Source organism: Pundamilia nyererei, unplaced genomic scaffold, assembly GCF_000239375.1.
Source record: "Pundamilia nyererei isolate P.nyererei 1_Seehausen unplaced genomic scaffold, PunNye1.0 scaffold00219, whole genome shotgun sequence".
In the NCBI taxonomy this organism is placed as follows: domain Eukaryota; kingdom Metazoa; phylum Chordata; class Actinopteri; order Cichliformes; family Cichlidae; genus Pundamilia; species Pundamilia nyererei.
The window spans coordinates 861,771-885,716 of record NW_005187620.1 but is presented as its reverse complement, the minus strand read 5'-3'; the positions used below and the strand labels follow the sequence as shown (position 1 = coordinate 885,716).

Below are 23,946 nucleotides of genomic sequence, written 5' to 3'. Positions count from 1 at the left end.
ACCTGTCTGATGGAAGGATGATTACAAATTTTAAACTTTTGGTTCAATTCTTCATCAGTGTGTGTGGAGGAGGTCAAGACACAGTGAGTGTGAGACATGGTGGAGGCTCTGCCATAGTGTTGGGCAACATCTTTGCCAGTGCTATTGGAGATCTTGTCAAAATTGATGGGATTATGAAATCAGATTTGGATCCCCCCACCATGTAATACCATATGGAAAACATTTGATTGGCAGCAACTTCATTTTTCAGCATGACAACGATCCTGAACACACTGCCAATGCTGGGTATGAAACACTGTCAGTCATGACAAAAATACCCCAACAACACAGAAGTTCAACCTCTTTTTATTGAAAGAAAGTAAATAAATGTTAATAAACATTCAGTATGAGGTAAATACAAACGATTCTCTGAGACTCAGAGGATCACACGTCACTGTTTCCATTTTCACCTTTACAGTGGTAGCTTCAGTTACATCAGTAAAAACATGACTCTGCTGTAACGTTACATAACATACAGTAAATATAGTGGCTGTTTTCATTTTATGGCTGAAGTTGGAGTTTGGTCCCACTGCAAAACTTTAACCCCGGACAAAAAATATACAATGGACACTCAAAACAGAAACTGCAGAGAGGCAAACACAAGTGAACTGAGGACAGAGCAAGCTACGAGCTACAAAATAAAGAGAAACTCTGTCAACACTTGCTTAAGTGCTCCACTTCCAAACTAAAAACAAAACAAAAAAAAAAAGGTCTGGTGATATTTTATATTTTACAACTGTCAACAAACTGTCAACAAATCCCACAAAGACCCCAAAAACCAGCAATAAGCGTTGTGTGTACTTCCTGTGATGCGATTCATGTCAGAGGGCGCATTGCAGGCAGTTTTGCTACTTTGATGTGATTTGTTAGAGTTATTTTCTTTAACTTGACGATAACAGGAAATGACAGCTTAGCTAAACACAGAAAGTGACAAGAAAGTGTCAGTATGAAACACTTACAGGTCGTAACCAAGTTCAAACATTCAGACTGCAGCTGTTAAAGTAATGTGTTATGCATAGACGACATTTAAAACTGGGTATGTGCTTAATGCAGAGATCAGCCAGCTCTAAGCAGATCTGATTGGGCACGTAGTCCCCGCTGTTGCCTCCACAATGAATACAAAACACAGTGTGGAGGCAAAACACAATGATGGTGTTTCTCAGCCATTAGCTGAGTATCTTTTTAATATAGCCCTAAACCAACAGAGTTTAGCAGCTGAGAAACTCCCGCACTGTGCTCTGCAATGACCGGCAGAACAGTCAAAGCTGCAAAGTTATGCAAAAGAAGCAGGCATTCTCGAGAAGAGCTATAGGACACAATGGAGAGCAGTGTGATCCAGACACTCGTTATTCTAACTAATCTGTTTGAAATATAAAAGAGCCTTTTACGTATGAATTATGGTACAAAGGAGATTTGTTTATTTCTCTGGAAAACTTGAGTGTTAAATGGCACAAAAAATCCCCATCAGTTATTATTTCAGGATGTAGGTAATGTAACTGCTAGGATTCACTGAGTTGCCCGCAAAGGATCTAAACGGTTTGAAGAAACCTCCACATCTGCCATAAAACTCAATATCCATAAAAGTGTCTAACACATATGTGATTTGTTAACGAACCGTGCAAATAGCCCATTCAGAGCTTTGATAAGAGCCAGATGGCACAATGAAATTCAAATTATGGTTCAAAGTTTTCATCTGTAATGAGCTTGACACAGGGCATGGCATTTCTGTTTGTTTTAATACGTGTTTTTTAACTGAAATAAAGTCGTTTCATGTGACATGTCCAGATCTTATTCAGGTACAGCGAGAGTACAGTGTTGAATAAAAGTAGTAAGTTGCAGCACTAACAAACATACATGAAACCTGTAAAATCCCTAAAAACACCCTGAAATCAACACTAAATACAATATAAACATTAAAAAAACAACAGATGAGAGGAGAAAGATGGCATTATAAACAGGTTGATACGCAATATAAATTATTTTAAGTGGTGGCAGTTACAGGCTCAGACAGGACGTTTCCCTCCATTGTTTAGGATATTTGTGTGTGTGTGATTTGTGTGTGTGTGTTCTTCATATTTGCAACTGAATAAAGAGTCACTTGAACACAAATCAAACAGCTGAAGGCTGTTGGGACTTGCATGAGCAATGAAGTGAGTGTTGACAGAAGAGTGGTGGCACGCAGTCCTCTGCTTGTGCTGCTCCTGCTTCTTTGTCTCATGTGTCCATGTGAGCTTTCACCTATAGCTGTAACCATGTGTGTTACGGGACAATGAGCGACTCCATGCATCCTTCTAGAAGAAAACTACCTTCAAAAACTTCATGTCATACAGTTTTTCAGTGGTGATATGTGGGATGGTTCCATGTGCGGTACCATGACCTGAAAGACCAGAGGGAAGATCGCAAGCTTTAAAAAGTACAGGAAACAATTCTGATAAATTTAAAAAAAAAAGGTCCACAGTTTTATTTTTAATATTGGCATTTAAATCTGTATATGTAAAAAAGAGCAGAACTAATGAAAGAAAGCCATGCTATTCTAAATATACATATGTTGTCCTTCATTTTTGGACCTATTTTTAAACCTGAACTCATCTTAATAGTTCATCAGTCAAGGGGAAAACCTACAAGCGCAGTGTTTTTCCACATAGATATATAGATACAGAAAATCAAGCTCCACAAGCAAATCATCTGAAGAATAAACTGAATAAATTAATACACAAACAAGGAAACTGTCATGGTCCCCGACTCTTCCTTGTGAGTTATTTGTTTTGAGTTTTGTATTTCACTTATTACAGTGTTTCCTGGTTTGTTCCTTTACATTTATATTCTGAGGTTTTGCTTTTCATCATGACTTCAGTTTGGCTTGTGTTTTATTCCTTGAATCTCAGTGTCTTGTTTTAGATTTTACTTCCCTTGTCTTGTTTTCTCAATTAGGTTCAGCTGTCATGTGTGTATCCACTCCCCTTGTCACCTCGTGTGTGTTTTTAACTTCAGTGTTCCTATTTCCCTTTGTTGCGTCCTCTCTCTCGGCTGTCTGCTCTGCCATTGTTTCTTTTTATTTTTGTAAGACTTCAGCATTAAAGCAGTTCTTCAGTTTATGTTCCATCCCCGAATCTTTCATGGTGTGTCCATATCCTGCCTGGCACACAGCCGATTTATGAGGAAATACTTCCTAGGCTTGCGTAATAATCAGAGTTTTGACAATACGTCTGTGTGTGTTGCAAAAGAGTGCTGAAAAGTCTTAAACAAAAACAACAATGCCACTTTTTCATATCTGTTAAACTCCTGCACATAATCCATCTCAAATACCCTTTTTGTCTGAGCTAACTGCTTTTGGCTTTATTTTTATTTTTATTGGAAGTGGCATCACTCTCCTCATTTAACTTGTGCCAATAAAATTACAAACTGCTCATTTAAATTTCAAATGACAGACGTTATTTAAGTGCTGACGGATTGGATATCTAAGCAAATTAATTATTTTTTCAGTTTCTGAGGAAAAGTTAAACAAACAGTTTCCATTGTTTTTGGAGTAGATGTGAAGCAGCCAGTTATTGATAACGGCTTGTGAAACACTCTCTCCATGGTAACAACGTCCTGAACTGGCATCCTAAAACTAATATTGATGCTGGAGTGAAGGAAAAAATATCTTTTACAGAAAAACGGGATGTCTGTGTGACTCTTTCTTACCCTGACGTGCTGTAGGAAGCTGCACTGACTGGAGAGGTTAGAGAGGTGGAGGCTGCAGACAGACCGTTGGGAGATGCCTCACGGCTCATACTATTTGGGGATGAACTTGAAGAAACTGTAAAAACAAGGTTAAAATATTATTTAACATGTACGCATATACAGATGATTACTGTATACACATGACAGTGAAAGGCACAAGCTGGATGGGACTTGCCTCCACCTGAAGCCAGAGGGCTGTAGGACCTGGATGCAGAGGCCTGAAACAATAAAATGGATGTTAGGATGGTTAAACATACTGGCATTACAAAGAGCAGGTTATAGGTAACCCTCTAATATATCTACCAATCCTCTTGGGAGGAGTTTAAAGTGCTTGGCTCAAAGAAAAGACCAACTTAAGACCTGTTTACTTTGCGTGGCTAACAACTTACACACTATACTTGGACTTTTATAATTGAAGATAATTAAACATTTCCTCTCTGCAGACATAAGAGTGCTCTGCCACCTAAGTCAAAGAAGGCATATATCAGGTGGCTAACCATCCTGGAGTTGTAGGTGTGAGACTTGACAGGTAGAGTTGATGTCGGGCAGTAGATCCTCTTCTCCTTCTGGCGACGGTTACAGAACCAAACTCGAACCACCTCCTTCTCCATGGACAGCTGCTCTGAGATCAGGGTTATCTCCTCAGAGTTGGGCTTAGGGTTCTGAAATTCAAAAATATGCATGATTTTGACCTTGTAATTTTGCACAGGAGGTGCATAACGTTGATATCTGCCTGACAAACAATGAGTGTCCAAGGTTATTGAATGAGCACCGTATTAAGCAATGATAAAAGAAAATTACTTGGTCGTCACTAAAAAGATTCTAAAACTCAATCAAATTAAAATTAAATTGTAAATAAAAATCAAATATAAAAGCAGATGACAGTTAGGTCCACACGGGGGATGTTCTTGACTGAGCGGCCCATCTCAAAACTGCAGCCGATGGTAGTTGGACATTTGCATAAACTAGAACGCCTGCACGGCAGCAGAGGGAACAAAGAGTGGAGGCTGAAGGCCAACTGTCAGGACTATCCTATTAATTTCTTTGTGTTCATGGATTCAGCCAGCTCATGTCTACAGTCATCCACCATCTTAACATTCCCGATGTACCTCTTTTCTTACCTTCCCTCCCACAATACAAGTCCTCTAACAGAGGAGAGCTTATAACAATGTTGTTTGTTTGCATCATACTGTGTTTTACTAACCCAAGTTTTAGATATCTCCTTCTACAGGACAGATTTTTCCAGGTTTTCTTCATTAACGTGTAACGCTTATTCAGTTATAAAGGATTTCACCATGCTCACCATGAAAACAAGACAAGTAATGAATGAGTCTTACATCCAGGAAACGTTTCTCCAGAGTCATTTTGATGTTGGTTTCAATGCTCGTCCTCTTTTTCCGTTTGCGCCCGTAGCCCTCCATCAGGGCCGGCAGAGAGCTGGAATTGCTCATCGAGTCAGAAGGTGAGTTCTCTGATGTAAAAAATGAGATTCTTAGATTTTATAACATATTTTGTGTCCCAGTATTAGTATTTTACATATTCAACATTTCTGAGAAGATGATATCTGATGGGTTTAGTTGTAGCAGACATTTTTGTAAATCCACGGGTGTGATTAACAACATCAGCCATATCTGCATTCCTTAGTGTTAAATCCAGACTTCTTATGTCTGCATGTTAGCTCATGTAATGACTGATCAGGCGTTTCATATTTTATTAGGGCCAATTCAGGTATAAATAGCAAAAATAAAATAGTGCTTCACCCTGTAAAGCCTGGACTGCGAAATGATAGCCAGAAAAGTGAATATTTATTGAATCTTCTGATAATTAAAAAAAAACAACAACATTAATTTGCTTACATGAGTTTAATTTGCCACATTTGCTCCATGCAGCATCCTGCATTTTTTTTACAATTTATTTATTGCTCAAAAATATACTGCTCAATTTATTTAGATTTAGAAAACACACATTTTAGAAATCTAACTAAAATGTGTTAAAAACTAAAAATTATATTGATATTTATACAGGCAAAAAACTCACGTTACATGTTACTCACACCCAAATTTGAGGATGTCACTAAGAAGTCACGAATTAATCAAGCATAACATTCAACCACTAAAACTAATGATTCTATTCACGAAGGAAGAAGGTAAATAAGTGTAGTTTAGCATCTTAATAAAAATAAAAATAGAATTGTGATTTACTATTTTTCTGTTTTTTAAAACAGTAGATTCATGAATCAAAGCAATAATTATATTTTAGTATTGCAAATATCATCTTGATTAAAAAGCTTGCACGTACGGGTGGATTAACAGTTATAATTAACAGTTAAACATTTTTTTACTGTGCAGATTTTTAGATCCTGATTTTCTGTGATCAGCAGTGGCTGTACTATATGAACGAATGCTCGTGAAAATAGGTGAAAAAACTTGTTGTGATGAGGAAGAATAGTTTGTTACAATTTTAATGGTAGTATAGGAAACATAATAAGAGTTGCTGCGTACCGGCATCGCTCAGCCATTTCTCCAGCAGAGGTTTGAGTTTGCACATGTTTTTGAAGCTCAGGTTCAGGGCCTCAAATCGAGAGATCGTGGTCTGGCTGAAGTCATTCCCGTAGAGTTTTCCCATTGCAAGGCCAACATCTCCCTGTGAGTACAAACACAACAGAACACAAAACATTGATGGATCTCTCATGCAAAAGCAATTCAATCAGCAAATCGTGGTTTTTAAGCCATGAGACCACCGTTTGTGTTTGATTTCAACCTACAATTGGTTTTGCTTATTTTTTCCCCAACTTCCATCTTTTTTGACTTTCATGGGAACTTGCTAAATAGCTTTAGTTACTACTAATTACAACTGTTTACATTTAGGGATCAACCAAGGCCTGCAATGCAGAAACGATCCCTTTGCCAAACTATTCTTCCATGGAAGGTTTCTGCACTGTTTGAAATTCTCAAAAAACAAACCAAAAAAAGACTCAGGACTGCCAAGTACTAGTTTTTCTCCTACACAACTGATCATGGCTCATTGCAACAAATTAAAATCCCTCCCTAATGACTTTGAGTTTTGCACTCTGTTTAACTTATTTTTTTCTATCTCTTTCTCACTTGCGCTGTCCTTTGCTAAATAAGTTTCATCACTATTCGGATACAACTTCTTGGTTGGACTTATGCACTATGAACTTCGTCATTAAATTTTTGTACTAAAAACTACTTGGTTAGGTTTAGAAACTGTGAAAAATGGTCATTACATTTGGATTTGTAGCTTTTTTCTTTAAAGTTCTTTAAACTGTTTTTATAAGGCTATAAAATCAATTAATGAGATTTAACAGGTAACACTAGGCTATAAAGAGGCATTGGCTGAATTATTCGTTGTAGCTTTTAAATAAAAAATAAATAAATAAAACTGCATAGGACTTGCAGGGGGTTATGCAAGACCTGGTGTACTGGCGAATTTGTAAATACTCTGTCAGAAACGATCCATCCGCCCCTCTATTTTCTCATGCAAGGTTTATGGAAATTCCCTTGAAGCAAACCAGCAATATTGAATAAACACTTAGTGGTGCCAGAGTCTTGTTTTACTCTTCTGGAACTGATTATCGTTTATCTACATGAACTTGAATCCCTCCCAAATGACTTGTGGTTATGAAATCATGAGGGTGGACATGTGGCCTTCTTTGCCCTCTTTTTTAACCTGCTTAACTGTGACCATATATGTTTTTATTATTATTATTATTATTATTATTATTATTATTATTATTATTATTATTATATTAAGTATCCAAGCAAAAGCAGTAACAAATCTGTAAGATATAGGCTAATTACTTAAAGATAAAGGTGAAGCTAGATACAGTATAAACCTAAATCATGGAATGCTTGGTGGATTATGGGCTAGGATAGGCTCCAGCCTCCTAATTTCTAATTATAAGATTATGTAAACATGGTCTTAAAAAAAATCAGGACTCTGATGCATAACTGAATAAATTAAGCGTGGTCACCACAGGCCAAAACCACACAACTACCATCTGGTTTTCATGAGCATGTTGCAACACCCAGAGTCTTGTGTAACTTTCTCTATATTTTTTGCAGCATAAAAAGAGAAAACAGTCAATGCACTGAGTGAATACAGTCTTTCAGGTCTTTTTATAGGGCCTGATTTACCTGAGTGAAACCCAGTTTGATCCGTCTTTGTTTGAATGCTTTAGCAAACTGCTCCAGATCCTCCAGCTCGTTAGGTTCCTCCTGTGGAGGCACCGACATGTGTTTGGGCATCTGCAGGTGGGACATGTCCATGTGGTTCTCCATGGAAGGTCCAGCCAGACCCGAGCGACCCATAGCCTGGATCAGAGAAACATCACAGAGGGAAATCTTCAGTTTCCAGGTGATGTAAGGTAAAAAAAAACAAACAACACAAGTTTTTACTGTACTGAGACAAAAAACGACTGTTATGCATATGCAGGACAAAAGCTTCAACTTCGGCTTTTACTGTCTAGTTTCCTGGCAGGATCATAGATGTCGCTTTCTGGGCTGAACAGTGAAGCCAGCTGAGGTGCCTTCAACTCACATTCTGTTTAATGGCCAGCAGGGGGCGACTTCTCTGGAGTTGCTATGAGTTTAATGGACTTTGGACTGTTGAGAAGTCTGTGAAAAAACAGTCCTTTGCAACCCTCATTAAACACTTTCCTGATGACTTTCTGTGATTGGTAACTACTTCCAGGCCACGATAAATAAAACACGTTCATTTTGTAAATTATGATCATTCTAAGAGTCAGAAAGGAGGATTATCCTTTGTAGTAACTGTTCCCCTTTATTATATATCTAAACTTAATTAAACAACTGTCTTCTTTTGCTTTCTGAACCTCCGTTTGGCAGTGTATCTTAGTGCATTATTAGTTTGCTCTGTTTTAGGTTAAGATGTGAAGCCCGTATACAAATTTCTGACTATTTAGAGTCTCCTCTCTACTGGAAATACTGGTCAAATTAAGGATGATTCCTTAGACAGAGTGTGCAAAATGCAGAACATTTGACTTGGCTTGCTGTGAATTCACTGACTCATTTTTCTCCCAATTTAAAAGCAACACTATCCCTGAAGATTATACAAGGTTAGGTAAAGACAACACAAAATAAGCTCAATAGTGAAATAATGTATTGTTCTAAAGAGCATACTGAATTCGATCATGGTGCTGTAAGAGGATGCCACCAGTGGAACAAGTCAGTTTGTGAAATTTCCTCCCACTTAGATATTCTGCGATAAACTGTAAGTGGCACTATTACAAAGTGGAAACGTTCAGAAGTCAGCCGTCAAGTGGCGACCACGTAAAGTTACAGAGCAGGGTCACTCGGTCACCAACGCTCTGCTGATTTAGTAACTGCAGAGCTCCGAACATCCTCTGGCATTAACATCAGCACAAAAACTGTGCGCCGGGAGCTTCATGGTGTAAAATTATGATATTATTTTATGCCATGTTAGACCCCGAAATAAAGATTGTGAATTATTATGTAGTTTAAGTTGGCATTATTCTCCTGAATTAGAAGAAGGTGATAATTATTGCAGTATTTAAACTGATTTGCATTGCATTAGACTGCTGATTTATTGTGAATGAATGATATTGTTTATGATGCATTATACTGTTGAGTTATAAGGAATACTGTTCGCAGAAAGTCATCGCCTTATTTGTCTGATTAGAAGAGAATAGAACATGCTGGAGTTTTCTGCCCCATCTCAGCACGAGCAGATAAACAGGGACCAAGGTCGTAGCTTAGGCGCCGTGTGAGAGAAAGAATGTGAATGTTTAGGCTTTTATGATAAGATGGGAGAACCAGAGGCTATAAGAGTTTGAGCAATGCTCCACCACTTTGATTTGAGGCTGTCTGCATCAGTGTCCATCTCCCACGTGTGTGATCATTAAATCATCGTTTGACTCAACCCGACCGGACCAGTGTTGTTATTGTGGTTTTTCTCTTGTCTCCATCCCCAATATTTTGAACCTTAACAATGGCATGAATCCTTAAAATGTCATCATGTTGTTTGATAGGTGGCTGGTCAAAACAATTGATCATATCACATGAAAGGTCTCCTTTTTACCTACATATTGATAAAAGGCTCATTTTCCAGCTGTGATTCCTTCTGCATCAATGTAAATGTCTAATATAGCCTTAATTTAACATATGCAAATCTAACTTAAGGTTGTGAAATAGAGAAACATCACCGGTGTTCACATTTGCTTTATGACAGCTTGGATCAAACATGTTTAGATGCTGGAGAAGTTTGTGATGCGCTGGCGCACGCAGGAGGAAGTGGAAGATTTTCATAGATTGAAATGATTACTTTTCAATAAATATCTCAAGTAAAAAAAAAAAAGAGTTATAAGTAGATGTTTTTTTTCCTTTGAAGCTTTGAAGACATAGCTTGAGAGTGGGTAGCGTGTGTTAAAGGAGAATACCATTGTTTTAATTTTTTAATTTATTATTTTTTCCACATTCCAGATACCTCGGAAACCGGATGTTGGAGGTGGGAGTGACGTAATTCCTGAGTTGTTCCAGTAGTAAAGTTATGTTATACTTTTATTTCTTGTGTTTTACTGTGACGCACTTTACGAATTTCATCTGTGAAAATGGCTATATAAATTAATTTGACATATTTAAACTCAGCTAAGTAAGCTGTAGCAATTTATGTAGCACTAGTAGTTTTTTATTGGTGCTTAAACACAATGCTGCCCCATGTTCATGAGCAGATCCTGGTCAGCACTCTTTATATGGTTTATTTTGCAAGTTACAAATATACAACAAAGGAAGGACAGATTACAAGTTTTGCAGTTTTATTATGTTTACATTCACCGCCACCATCTTGGACCATTAATGTGAGATTAGTGAGGCTGCTACAACTTTCCAAGTTGGGACTCCAAGTTGCAGATGAAAATTCTGACTTGGAACTTTGTTGGAAAATTCTATTTTTCGGACCTAACTTTGAAGGCATTGTAAAATTTTGCATGCCTTCAATCAACAGATCGACGTTACTAAACAATAAAAATCAGCTAAATCCGAGGAGGTCAGGTGGAAACATTTTTCAGATTTGATGATGTAAACTATTTTTTTTTAAATGTATTATGACTTCGATGTCTCCCAAACCTCAACAAAGTTGTCCGTTATCTAAAATTAGCCAAAGCTTAACCACAATTCATTTGTTTGTCAAATGTGCTTCCACAGAAATAAAGCAGTTTTACACCTGTAGTCTTATTGTCTGCCTCTGGTGCAGTACACTTGGAAGTGTTCTGGACTTACTTGTGGAGTCAGAGCCAGACCAGGCTGATGCTGAAGAAGACCAGTTTGGCTCTGGCTGGGAAGAGATAGCAGGTTCTGCTGCAGAAGGGCTGCAAAGAAAAACAGCACAGAATAATAATATTACTGTGTGTTTATATTTAAATATTTGACATAGCCTAAGGTGTCCACATAAGGCCAAGTAGGTAAACTGTTCTTGGTTTCAGCCATCTGTTAGATTTTGGATAAGCTGACAAGTCAGCTAAAATGCACATGATGTTTGCTAGCAAACTTGATGCTTTTGCTGTTTTCGATCTTTTAAGCTGTAAGAGTATTTTGCTGTTGAACAATTTTAAAGAAAAAACAAGCCTTTTTTAAAATGTTTGACTATTCCTTTAAGACATTTGTTTAACTTACTTTGCCTGGGTACGAAAGAAATTCTCCTGCAGGCTTGGTTTAATGCTTCTGTTTTTATACTAGCTTGATAGCAAGCTATAAAACAAGCTATAACGCGTTAAGAGGTTGTTTTGTGGTGAGCTAACCAGCTGATGTGTAGATGTGGTGTGCAAAGTTGCTGTCTATTAAATGTCTGTTCTAATATGTAATGGTGCCTTTAACCCCTGAAAGGAAAGCATTTGTCTTAACTATTCCTAGAGCTGTGATCTGACTGGATGTTTTATGATACCTCACCTTGGTGACTGGAGGGACTCTGGGAGAGCAGGAAGGGGGAGGGAGATGGCAGGTGAGAAGGAGGCATCAGAACCAGCTGCTGCATGGGGTGGAGAGATGTGAGCTCCTGGAGCAGAAAGCACCACAAGAAAAATGAGTGAGAAGTAAATTAATAAGTCAATTAACTTTAATTTACTTGTACTTTATATTTAGATTTTTGTTGTTGTTTTTCCTGATGATTGTGTTAAAATAAAACACGAGATGAAGTAGTAAAAAAACTGCATTTGAGTTCTTATTTTATCACTTACCTTACAAAAATCAAAAACACAATTTAAAGAATAATGCAAGAAAATGCAAGAAAAGCAAGAAAATGTGCTGAAGTACTTTGATAATGACTACGGATTTCTAAAATGCAAAATATTGGTCAAAAAGTTCACAAATTAAAAAAATATTTAAAATTTATACAAAATCATTAAAAATATACATGCAAAAGTAGGAATTTGCAGTATTAAAGTAAAAACATATTTTTTTTGTCAGTTAATCACCTAAGAGCACAATGTTTTTAGCATTTCTTAAAGTTTTCCTCCGCTCTAAGGTTTCTGTTAAAGCTGAAGATTTTTGTATTTATAGTAAAACTCTACACATCATTTAGAAACAGAGATTGCGTTACCATAATGGATACATAACTATGTAAGTACAATTCTCCTCTGTAGCTGGTTGAGATGGTACTAATCAATCAGTGTTGGGTTGTTTAATCTGTAATAGCACTTTGGTTTCATTCGTTTATAAATATCCAATATATGAAATAAAGGTAAAAGCAGAAAATAACGTTAGTTAACATGTTGTTTTCTAGGTAAGTAAAGTTCCTGCACTCTCAATACAGAACTGTTTCCAAATGAATGCATCTGCAATAACAATCAAATTAATATAAGAGTATGCCACTGATTCCCTGAGAGTTACTCTATAGTACTCCCTATAAGAAAATAAAATACACTCCCATTTTTAAATCTGAGTCTATATCTTACCCCAGTCAGCTGACCTCCGTGCACTGGAGAGCTCTGTGTCAGGTGGCATGTCTTTACGGTGGAGCCTGAATGAGGTGAGTCATGAATGTCCTCTGTTTTTATCTAAGACGTGGAAAACAAAGCCAAACAACACAATAAACTATTAACTTCTGATGAAGATATTAAAAACCGTTCCTCATACAGCTGTGTGAGACCCCTGTGGCACAGAGCCACCAGGCATGTGGAACCATGGGAGTGAACATGAGTGAATCTGACATCTAATCTCATTTTAACGGAATTTAAATTCTTTATTTAATTGTTTCTGGCCAACAAAAACACGTAAGTTGGGTTTGTGAATCATTTCAATCAAAAAGAAGCCTTGCTAGAAAAAGTTTAGCAACCACTGGTGTAGAGACAGACCACATAAACAGAAAACCTGTGAAGCTTTGCCATGACCAGTTTGGTAACTAAACACGATACAAAGAACGATAGACTCTCTCTGCCTGCTTTTGGGTAAGTCAGTATGCAAATATCCCCTCCCCCACACCCCCCACTAACTAACCCCTGAGAGCGATGGCACTTCCTGAAAGCTCGAGAACTGAAAGACCTGTTTTCCTCTACCAGAGAGAACGTTTGGAGAAGTATCCAAACAGCCGCAGACTGTTTCAAAAGAGATTACAGTAATATTCACATTGGCGAGCAGGCAGATTTTCCTGAGGATGTTAACTGTCAAAAAGTTAGTCAGTTCAGCACCGTTCCCATGCCTGTAGGATATTTATTTTGCAAATGAGCCTTGTTATTTAGAGTGTCAAAGGTTACAGAAAGTTATACAGTTTTCCTATCATCAGCAAACTTGTTTAAGACCAAAACTGTCTATATCTATGTCTGCCATTTACTCATTTGAGTGACATTTGCTAAAAGAATAAGCAAAAGGGAAATTTTCAAATAACTAACAATCAACAATCATTTTTTATTTCTTCTGTCTACTCCTAAAGCTCGGGTCAGTCAGCTTTTGTTCCAAAAAGTGACGACAACAGTCTGGGAATCAGTAATGTGGGAAATTATTGACTTTTGGCTCTGTATCTTGGGTCTGTAAGTAGTGTTGCGTTGCTTTTCCCAAACCACAGAGTTTGGGAACAAAGTCAATAACAGCACAGCAAATGTTATTTTTTTCACCACTGAAGATATGTCCCAAAATGCTAAAAACCTACAATGTCAAGCTGGACTGTGGTGCTGCAGAGAGCAGCTGTTAATATGAAAATATTAGAAAATACTTAATCATCCAAAGCAGTATAGTAATAATAATAACAATATCATGATCCTGGAGATTGAGTTTAATCTTTGCTTCCTCTTGATGCTTGTTATCCACTCCCTGCTACTCTCAGTCAGACGTTACAGGCGCTCTTCAGTTATTTGTTTAGCATATGTATGTGTTGTTTGAGTAAATGTGTGCATGTCAATAATGTGAATCTGATCCATGTTTGTCCTTAAAAGGCACCAGTGAGCTTCACACACACATCGTAGTTTAAAGCCGTTACTGTATTTAAAGCAATACAAGTCATGCTGCTGATAACAGAGAGCTTGTTCGTGGAAATTTCAGCACAGGGAGTGATATCGTGAGCGCTCCTACTCACCTGACGACTGAAGTCGATTCCGTTTCGCTCTGAAAGTCAAAACAGAAAAAAATGAATAATTCAGACTTAATCAAACTTTGATTTGTGACAAACTTTTGTTTTAAATTAAAGTGAAATAATGCTGTTAAATAAAGGAGTTTCTGTGGCAGTCGTACTGCATGCAGCAAAAGCAGATTTGGAGTTAGGTTAAATGTATCGGTATGAGGCTGTAGGGTTAGCTTTTTATGATGCAACAACATCAGATATTTCAGGTTTTTATAAAGTGAGAATTTGCTGCTGAAGAAAATATCACTTTTGAGGTTTGACTTTCTTGACTTTAAGATGTTGAAGAAAAATGTCAGGACATTGTCTGCAGTTGCCCTTCCTCACGTGTGACACACAGCACGACGTGACATCCACTTCAGACCTGTTCCTGGGTAGAGCAGCAGGAAGGAACCGTGGCGCTCACTCACCTGCTGCACACTCACAGGACAACTGCTTGCTCTGTTCTCACGCTGTTTAAAGTACACGCCGCTACCTCACACATTTATGTTCTCACAAGAAACTTTAGGGCTTCAGAGCAAGTGTGAAGACATCATAAGTCAGACAATACAACTTGAAAGAATCAGTTTGGTAGCATGTATGTACGCATTTAACTGTTTTTATTGTATTTCTAAAGTTTTCTAAACTAAACAACCAACTTAATGATAATAAAATTGGCACCTTGTTAAATGATATTGAAAGAAAACTAATTTAGATTTTTTATTTTTAATCTTTTGCTTAATATTCATTATTTTATCCCATATTTAAATGGTTTAAATGGTGTTTAAGTATCTAGATGCCCCCTCTTCACACAGATGCTCAGAAGTCTGAAGTCTTTTCAAGAAAACTCACTTTTAAACGTATGTTAAATGGACAGAGAGCGATCTCACGGGGGAGGAGAGCACAGAGGTGTGCTGGATAAATTCACATCATTTGAATGTCAAATTTATCCCTCTGCACTGCGTGTGTGCGCGCACTGGGGAAAAGAGAGGCAGTGAGCTGCTGGAGACACAATGCAAATACACCCATAACTCCTCACCACCATCACTATGTCACCCACTCCCAACCAGACCTCCTCCCCCATGGCACAGCCAGCTTCACAGCCTAGGTTCCAGTATGGAAATGACCAAGACATGCAAATCAGCTGTGAGCGCAGGAAGCCTGTGTCTACGCACACACATAGATACTCGATGTTTGCAAACCGTGCATTGACACAAAAAGTCACGCACACTAAAAGAAAAAAAAAGTTTCATCTGTTACATCTGTTAGTCCTTAAACAATGAACAGAATCCAGCTAAGATATTACAAACTTCACAGGGAGCGCATGGGACAAAATAAACTCTACTCATTTGAATATTTGATATATTATATATAGAGAGAGGTTTCCCACCTCCCCCTCCTTACATTCTTAACACTATGAATAATCTGCTGGTCCAGAAGCAGTGATGTGTTAGCTCATCTGAAAATACTTCTCTACCCTGGCTCTGGCCCAAATGAAGAGAAGGCTTTAAAAATAAGTGACATGTTCACAGTTTCATATTCTAAAACAGGCGCTGTTACTCAAACACAAGTACACAGTGCACCTTTTGGGGACTATTTTTATGCACAAATAGCACAAATCATGATGCTTTGGTGAGTATTTGTGGCAATATGTTGACAGAAACAAACTATTGTTGTATTTTAAATATCTGACAGTTAATGAATGTGTTCATTGTTGATTTTTGGTCTTTCAGATAAGAAAAGCATACATATTTGATCAAGTATCATCAGCTGTTGCCTAACTCTCCAAATGACCTAAAAATCTGCTTATAGTCACAAGTTCACATGTGAAGCATGGACAACGTGTTCTAACAATAATCAGTCACTCTGATTTTCCCTGTTTTCCTATCAGCAAACTAATTTGCTCCAGCTTCACTGTCTCCATAATGAAGCCCTGTAAAATCATGGCATCAAAAAAGCCTAAATATGGAGCTCTGGTCAGCAAATTGCAGGGAAGGAGTTATGATAGCATTGGGCATAAACAGGAAAGACAAGTTATGATTGTTAGTTACCAAACAGTTGGAAAGGACAGCAATTAAATAAACCTTTTCCTGCTCCTTTTCCTGCTCCATGTTAACTTATTTGAGAGTTAATGAGATATAGTTAGGTCCATATATGTTTGGATACACCCACACGATTATTTTACCTTTTTAGCAAAGCACATTTTGAATGTTTTGGATATATGTTGATTGTACTTTCATCTGTCCAATAGTGCTGTTTCAGAGATGCTCTGGCATTTTAGATTCGTTGTGTCACTGGATGGAAGTTCTGACAGTTTTTCTTCACAGTGGAAAGGATCCTGTGATCATCCATTACTTCTGTGGCTTGTGCTTTAAGGCCTTTTAATGATGCACATGTGCCTTATTTTTTCTTTTTTTCTTTTGCAGTCCAAATATACCTTTTTTTTTATTTTTAGAACTGCTTTGACAAGTGTGGCTTCACATGGGCCCAATGCAATACACCTTTACTTAATTAAAAAACTTAATTTAAAAAATGTTTTTAAATTGAAACTAAATTAATTTAAAAACAAATAATCACACTCCATGCCCATGAAAAAACCCTTTACAATTATACACCAAAGAGCATAAGATCATATTATTTATATTCCTGTGACTTATATACATTTTTGTAAACACAATTCCCCCTCCTGGCACACCTGGTCAAATATTCGTCAAGCTTCAGTGTTTTTCACCTTGCCCTGCCCCTTTGCTCCTCACCCAAGCTCCATGTAAACTCCAAAGCTGGCTCTTGTAGCGTTTTTGCTTTTCTGTTTTCATTTTCCTTAGAATTTCTTCAACTCTCTTCTTATGGTTTTCGTGGCTCCTCTCTTTATTAATCTTATCTAGTTACCAAATAGTCCTTCAACAAGTCTGAGTCCTGTGTTTCCCATGAGCCTGTTTCTCTGCATAGAACAACTGCAGTTTAAATGAAACTGGCTAAAACACAAGTGTTAAATGTTGCTGCTATGTACAGAATTTTTTTAACTAACAATAAATTAGCATTAAAAAAATGCCTGGCACACTGTGTTTCATAGTCTAGAATGTTATTGCAAGATATAGATTATGTACAGTAGTTGTCCTTTTAAAGTTAAAGATGCTGAAAAAATTGTCAAAGTCAATACTTTATCAGATATTTGCAGGAAAACTATATTTGCTTGCTGCTTTTCAGTGAAACTGGGTGACATTTAAGGTTAAAAACGAGCAGCATTTCAGACATCTGGAAGACTTTGTTTTAAAGAAAGATAAACAAAGGAAAATGGCAATGATGTTCACTCCTTACTGGAACTGTGTCAGTGAGGAGTGTGGTTGTAAAACTGCATCCTCCCACTGATTCCTCTCTCTGATCCTGCAAGTCTCCAGAGAAGACCTTAACTTGTAAATGGATTTTTGTCCTGCAAGTAGCTCATAGTGTTTCCAGGTGTTAGTACAAACAAAGCTAGTGAATGCAACACGACAATATTGCAAATTTATACTGAATATCAAGTTTTGGTGTTCCAGAAATTTTGTTTAAAAGCAGCTGATTTCTTCTGACAAGAACAAGGAAATGTTTTATTAATCACACGTGCTGTGAGGCACCCAGTTTAAATGAAGTGAGCATGGGCTTAATTAAATTGGAAAAGTGGGGGAAAAAACACCAATGTTTTATTTCCTGTTTAATAGTACAAACATGAAAGAGGAGGTTATCGTCCTTTCACCGCAATCTTCTATTGTCTAATCACACCTGGATCTGATACAGGCAACAGCATCCGCTGTCACAGGCCTGCACTGAAAATAAAAGTCGCCTCTGAACATAAGGAATGCATCCAGCGTGAAGGTAAACATTATTTCTTAGCAACAGGTTTGCAGTAAGTGAGCAGGTGCAGGTGCAGATCCTCCTGAGATAAGAACACTTCATATTCTGCCTTTTTTGCTTTCTAGTTTATCTCAAAGCGAGCAGTTTTCACATACAGATGAACTTTTCTAGACATTGCCAGGCGAAGCTGTATACAAGAGCACACATTCCCATATCATGCTTTAAACAGTCTTTAACATCTCATCTCTCAAGTAGGAAGTCTGTTTGAAGTCCAGCTGTGTGAAAATTCATAGCATGCAAGAAGGTGCTGTATATGATGCCTCTTGAAAGCTGTACTCAAACTTGTGTTCCCGCGCCTAATGTAAATAGAGCATTTCCATCCAATAGTCCAAACATGTCTGTGGTGGATTCTGCCCTTTAAGAAAGGGCAACTTTGTCCCATCCTGATTCTCCTGACTATGAAGTTCACATAGGAAAAAAAAGAAAATCTAGTTGTATCTCTGTTAGCGTGCAGATACTTTTGATTTGTTTAGGTTTGTCTCTGAGATTGCTATCTGCACTCCACCTCAATGGGGCTTCTGTTTGCCCACAACACTGAAAACAATGTCAAAACCGTCAACAGCAATTTATTTCCAGAGAAAATGTCCCCATTTTTGTGTTTGTTGGGAAGAAGCACCTCTTAAAACACTCAGTTTCTGAGCGCTTGAGTGGAGGCTAAAATCCACTCGAAACTTCCAGACAAATAGAAATATCTGCAGATACACCAATGTGTATTCACTAATTTGGTGACTCATCCATTTAAAATAGATCATCACATGACTAATGAAATGATTAGCTGCATCAAAATATCTTCTGTGGGGAAAACAAACGCAGCTGTGCACCTGACCATATGTTGGCAAAAGTACAGACATTTGTCACTTCCACGAAACTGAGCTGTTCACTTCTCTCGCACCGCTATTGTCTGAGTAAAAGTTCCACATTTTCTGCTGCTGCTGGTTCCTGGTTTTGTTTCGTGGCTGCTTGGCATCCTCAGCCTCTGGGCATCCTCAAGCGAAACCAACTGTCACATTTTCCCCACACAAATACACCTTTTCCAGACAGGTGCATGTTGCTTTTATAATGTTTTACATGCATCGCATGAGGCATGAATGACATTTTTTTTGTTTTAAAAGCAGAAAACATTTCTGCACCGCATATTATTGAATACGATGAAACATAGACCCATCTATGTTTTCAATCTGGCCTTTTAATGTGTGACCTTAAAGTCACACATTAAAAGGCCAGATTAAAGATCCTCACCTTTTTATAAAAAGTACCTAAATTTTCAGAATATTTTCATTTAAAGAGATTTTAATAAGCTGTTGGCGCCATGTTAACATTAGATTAAATAAACCTCTAACTTTTCCACTATCTTTCCCCAAAGATAGCTGCAGTGGCCAAAACTACAGCTTTCTAGACTCCAAACTCCATCCGCGCACCATGAAGAAGGTAAAATATCCTTACCCGTCTGTTCACCTGGAGCCTCCGTGTGCTCTGCCGTGTCTGCGCTCATCTTAATATCTGTAATGATAAATATAGCTGATTTTCCTACAGGATTGTAACTTTACCAGGACAATGAAGCACTCAGGCCACCCAGGAAAATGATCTTGAGTTTATTCTAATGCGCCCTCCCCTCCACACCACCGCACAAATTTTACACACTCCTGTGTGATCCCTACTTGTAATATTCATAAGCAAGGCCGATAGCCCTATACAACACTCATCTCCATATGGCGTAACCACGCGGCACAGGAACTCTTCTTAAAACTCAACTCGTGCGTTTAAAATGAAATAAAGATATTAAAATGTCATTGATGAACAGAGGTGTTGGAGTAGTGACTCACCTTGAGTTAAAAGCCTGTGCTGCTCCAGTTGCCTTCTCCTCCACTCTCTAAGTATTCAAAAGGAAGCAAGTGAATGTTGGAATAAGAAGTTTTGTAATTCTTACTGCTGCTCATCAGGATTTTCCTAAGTGGGAAAGCATTCACCTCAGCAGTACACCCTGCTGATGACTCTGGCTGATTTGCATATGTCTCTGTGCGACCTATCCAGCTTCAGACACTTTGCATAAAACAACAATGGGCTTGCTTTAAATTTTAGAGCATGCGTGTGTGTGTGTGTGTGTGTGTGTGTGAGTGCATGTGTGTACCAAAACCTCATGTGGAGTTATCCTTGTATGTTTTGAATAACTAAATGATATTTGTGTGATTCCTTCATGAAGGTATTAACTTGGCTGTCTTGAGAAAAAAAATATTTTCATATCATGCAACAAATACTAAAAATTGAATCATGCTGAAAAAAACAAATGTAATCTATAACAGCTGCAAAACTATAAGATAGAAACAAAATATGCCAAGGCTCCATGGACAAGAGACATTTGGGAGAGTACTGAAATGCAATAAATTTCACTGACCCTATCACTACTCCAGAGTGAGATTTGAAAGCCCTCCAACAAATAATTCACCAAATCAAAACTGAAATAAGAGAATAAATGACACCCTTTTTAAAATGAGTCAGCAGTCAAGGAGCTGAAATTCAAAGAACATTAAAATATGTTGAGATAATGGGAACAGTTCTAGGCTGCAGGGCCTGCACAGTAGTTAGCAGCTGTGAGGATTAGGAGCTGGGCAGCTTGGAGCCGTGTTTACATCTGAAGGGGTCCTAGGCGCTAGGTGAGAAACAAGATTCCTGTGAATTAAAAAGTGCAGGGCTAGAGACAAAGGTGACTGTGGCATATCGCCTTGCCACTAGCTGGAAAATATAGAGTGTTTTTATGGTTATTTGAGACATCCAACATTTTAGTCATTTATTTATCCTAAGTTTATATTTACAGTACTACATGAAAGTTAGGAACATCCCAAGTTATGAAAAGAAAGTACATCTATTTACATGTAATGTGGTATAGCACATGGCAATAGTGAGCAGGAAGAACTCCTTTTCAGCAGGACAAGACCTCAAGTACCATGCTCAGGAAGGGACAGACAAATAGCTGAAAGACAAGAGGAAGGAACACGGAAGGAAAAGAGAGGAGTGGAGGATAAACACTCAGTGCATCATGGGAAGTCTCCCAACAACTTAAGAGATGGTGAAGGGTTACCTTCTTTTCTACTGGATGCAGAAGAAAAAATCATTTTTAGGCTGAATGAAATAAAATAAAAATGAAATTTTCATAGTTTTATTTTAGATGCTTATATGTTTTTTACTTTGCACAGAGACAAAATTCGTTTACAAAAATCAAAAACTACCAGGGTCAAAAATCATTAGGCCTCCTGATGCTAAGTGTCAGTTATGTATCCTTGTTGCTGGATAAGTCTCACACACGTCTCCTCAGCAATCCCAGCTCACACTTCGCTGATGAATCTCTGAAGGTCCTCTGGGTTTGGTGATCTGGCATGGTGCTTGGTCTTTAGTTCACCTCACAGATTTTTAATGGGATGCAGGTCAGGGCTTTGTGCAGGCTAGTGAGTTACATTCTTTTTGGTTTTCTGGAGGCACTTCTTCCATTGACGTATGCATGGGTTGTTGTTGTGTTGGAAGACAAAGTGATGACCCAGACTCAGTTTTTTTTTATTGTGGACTGATTGACATTTTCTTTCAATTCTTCACGTCTTTCTTTCTTTATGATTCCTTCCACCCACTGGACTCCTCCCACCGTGTTTCACTGTTGGGACAGTGTTTGGGTTGTGCATCTCTCCCTTCTTTCTCCAAACATAAGCAGCATCTCTGTAGCCAAAGAGTTCTAGTTTTTTTTTTCATCTGACCAAAGTTCAGTTTGTACAATCTTTCTCTAGGTTGTCTTTAGCATACTTCAGTCTGGCTTGAAGGTGTCTCATCTGCAGAAGTGGAATTTTTCTTGGTCTACAAACTCGCAGTCCATAGCTGTGCAAGGGTCTAGTGATCATCTTCTTTGAGACTACCTCACTTGGCTAAGTTATTCAGTAGTGTCTTGGCACTTGTTCTGGGGTCTTTAGACACATCTCTTACTAGTTTTCTTTCCAAAGTCTCTGAAATCTTTCGCTTCCAAAGTCTGCCAGGTTTGATCTGTACTATTTTGCACTTTGTAATTTCTTGATAGTTCTCAAGAAATTCTGTCAGTTAATGTGTGCAAATAGAAGTCGTTTATGATTCTAAAGAAAACTAGTATGTTTAGAAATGCTGTTTCCCTCAGTTTAAAAAGAACTTGGGGAAATTTTGACAAAAACTAAACTAAACTGGGCTAAATTTCATGGGCGGATTTAATAACTTTGTTATTAAAGGCTCTACCTGTCATTCTACTTTTAGGAATCATGAATAAGTCTTGGACCTGAGAGCATTAGAGGACATGCAGTGTATTTTCATCAAGGAGCACAACACAATACCAGTTTGTCAAATGCCATCTACTGCAAGTATAGACATTTGTGCAGCAATATTAATGTCTACCACCAAAGGATGACATTCCTATTTTAACTCTTTTGCACATGGATTTCTATTAGAGTTGTTGTCAATTGTCATGTTGTTACAATAAGAGGTCTGAGACCATAGTTTAAAGAAAGAAAGTGTACTTTATTGGTCCCCGTGGGGAAAATCGCTCTCTGCATTTAACCCATTCACTCAGTGAAGCAGTGGGCAGCCATTGGGCGCCCGCGGAGCAGTGTGTAGGGACGGTACCTTGCTCAGGGGTACCTCAGGGTAGCTGTTCAGGGGAATCGAACCCCCGACCTTCCGATCATGGGGCCACCACTCTACCTACTGAGCTATCCCTGCCCGTTACATGAAGAGTTGCTGGGCTCTTCATGCTTCGCTCTTCATGCTTTGCACTTTGTTTATCTTTTTTTCCCCCTTTTTACTTTTGCTTTCGCTTGATAGTTACTTTTAAGCACTTAAAACTATTTGCCTGTGTATATATGCCAATAAAAGCAAAAACAAATAATTGAGAATGATTCATTGATCAATAATAATCACTTAGAAAATCCCAAATGAATTTAATGTAAGTTTAGTTTTAAACAAAAGCGGTTGAGTGGAACTTTTAGGAGGTAGTTGTTGTTCTTGGGAGTAGGATTGGGTAGGGAGTAGTATAACATATTATCATATGTTATTTTATTACTTCACTAATTTAATGTGTAGTATGAAGATTATAGTGCCCCCTACTGGAATATTGGCAGCTGAAGCATTACACAAACAGCAGTAGCATGGTGTTATACATCTATTAATATGTAATATGTAATATTAATATTCATATAGGACAATCTTTGTATAGTTATATACTGTTGCTTGCTTTTCTCAAACCAGAATAAACAAATGTTATTATTGGTGTACTGGTTACCATTTGCATTTCTCCACAAAATACGACAGTTGGATATTTCTTTACCTGTAGTGCTGTACAGGTGAAGATAGACAAAGAAAAAAAACTCCCCATATGTTTTTCCCCTGAGCCAAAACTTAACTGATCTTGTGGGCCTAAGAGTAAACAACTGTTTTGCCTTAAGGAGTGCATGCATTTCTTCTTTATTTGCGCTTTCATGAAGTAACCTCATCATGTGTTTGACATCTTAAAAAAGCAAATAAGCAAATAAAGATAGTAGCTCGCTATTGTCTTCATCCTCACACCAGTTTTGCTTTGAGTTTATTGGCTTAACTGTCAACAAAAAACAACCACACAGCAAAAAAACAGAGGTTTTGGCAGTTTGCTGGTCTGCAGCATTCAAGTGTGTGTTAACACAGTGCCAAGCAAGAAAGACATCAGCAATCATCTTA

The 23,946-nt window shown here is 37.9% G+C and overlaps 1 protein-coding gene across 1 annotated transcript; it reads right to left on the bottom strand.

The window, feature by feature from the left end:
* Positions 1-338: 338 nt before the first annotated feature.
* pou2f3 (POU class 2 homeobox 3) lies at positions 339-20,176 on the bottom strand. The gene is made up of 13 exons (XM_005748334.1): positions 20,058-20,176; positions 19,678-19,734; positions 14,323-14,351; positions 12,710-12,811; positions 11,706-11,811; positions 11,040-11,128; positions 7,920-8,096; positions 6,264-6,405; positions 5,100-5,233; positions 4,260-4,424; positions 3,938-3,980; positions 3,724-3,838; positions 339-2,416 (listed from the first exon to the last, which is right to left on the bottom strand). Exons 2-13 carry the CDS (start codon positions 19,724-19,726, stop codon positions 2,374-2,376), a joined length of 1,194 nt encoding a protein of 397 aa, XP_005748391.1. The 5' UTR covers positions 19,727-19,734; positions 20,058-20,176; the 3' UTR covers positions 339-2,373.
* Between the last annotated feature and the right edge of the window lie 3,770 nt (positions 20,177-23,946).

What these genes read in the sequence shown, in the direction of transcription:
- pou2f3 (XM_005748334.1), bottom strand. Translation starts at nt 19,726, where the DNA reads ATGAGCGCAGACACGGCAGAGCACACGGAGGCTCCAGGTGAACAGACG. An exon ending in GGCTCCAGGTGAACAGACGG is followed by an intron (nt 14,352 to 19,677) that starts GTAAGGATATTT and finishes TTTGACTTTCAG; the next exon opens with AGCGAAACGGAATCGACTTC. An exon ending in GAATCGACTTCAGTCGTCAG is followed by an intron (nt 12,812 to 14,322) that starts GTGAGTAGGAGC and finishes TCCACGTCTTAG; the next exon opens with ATAAAAACAGAGGACATTCA.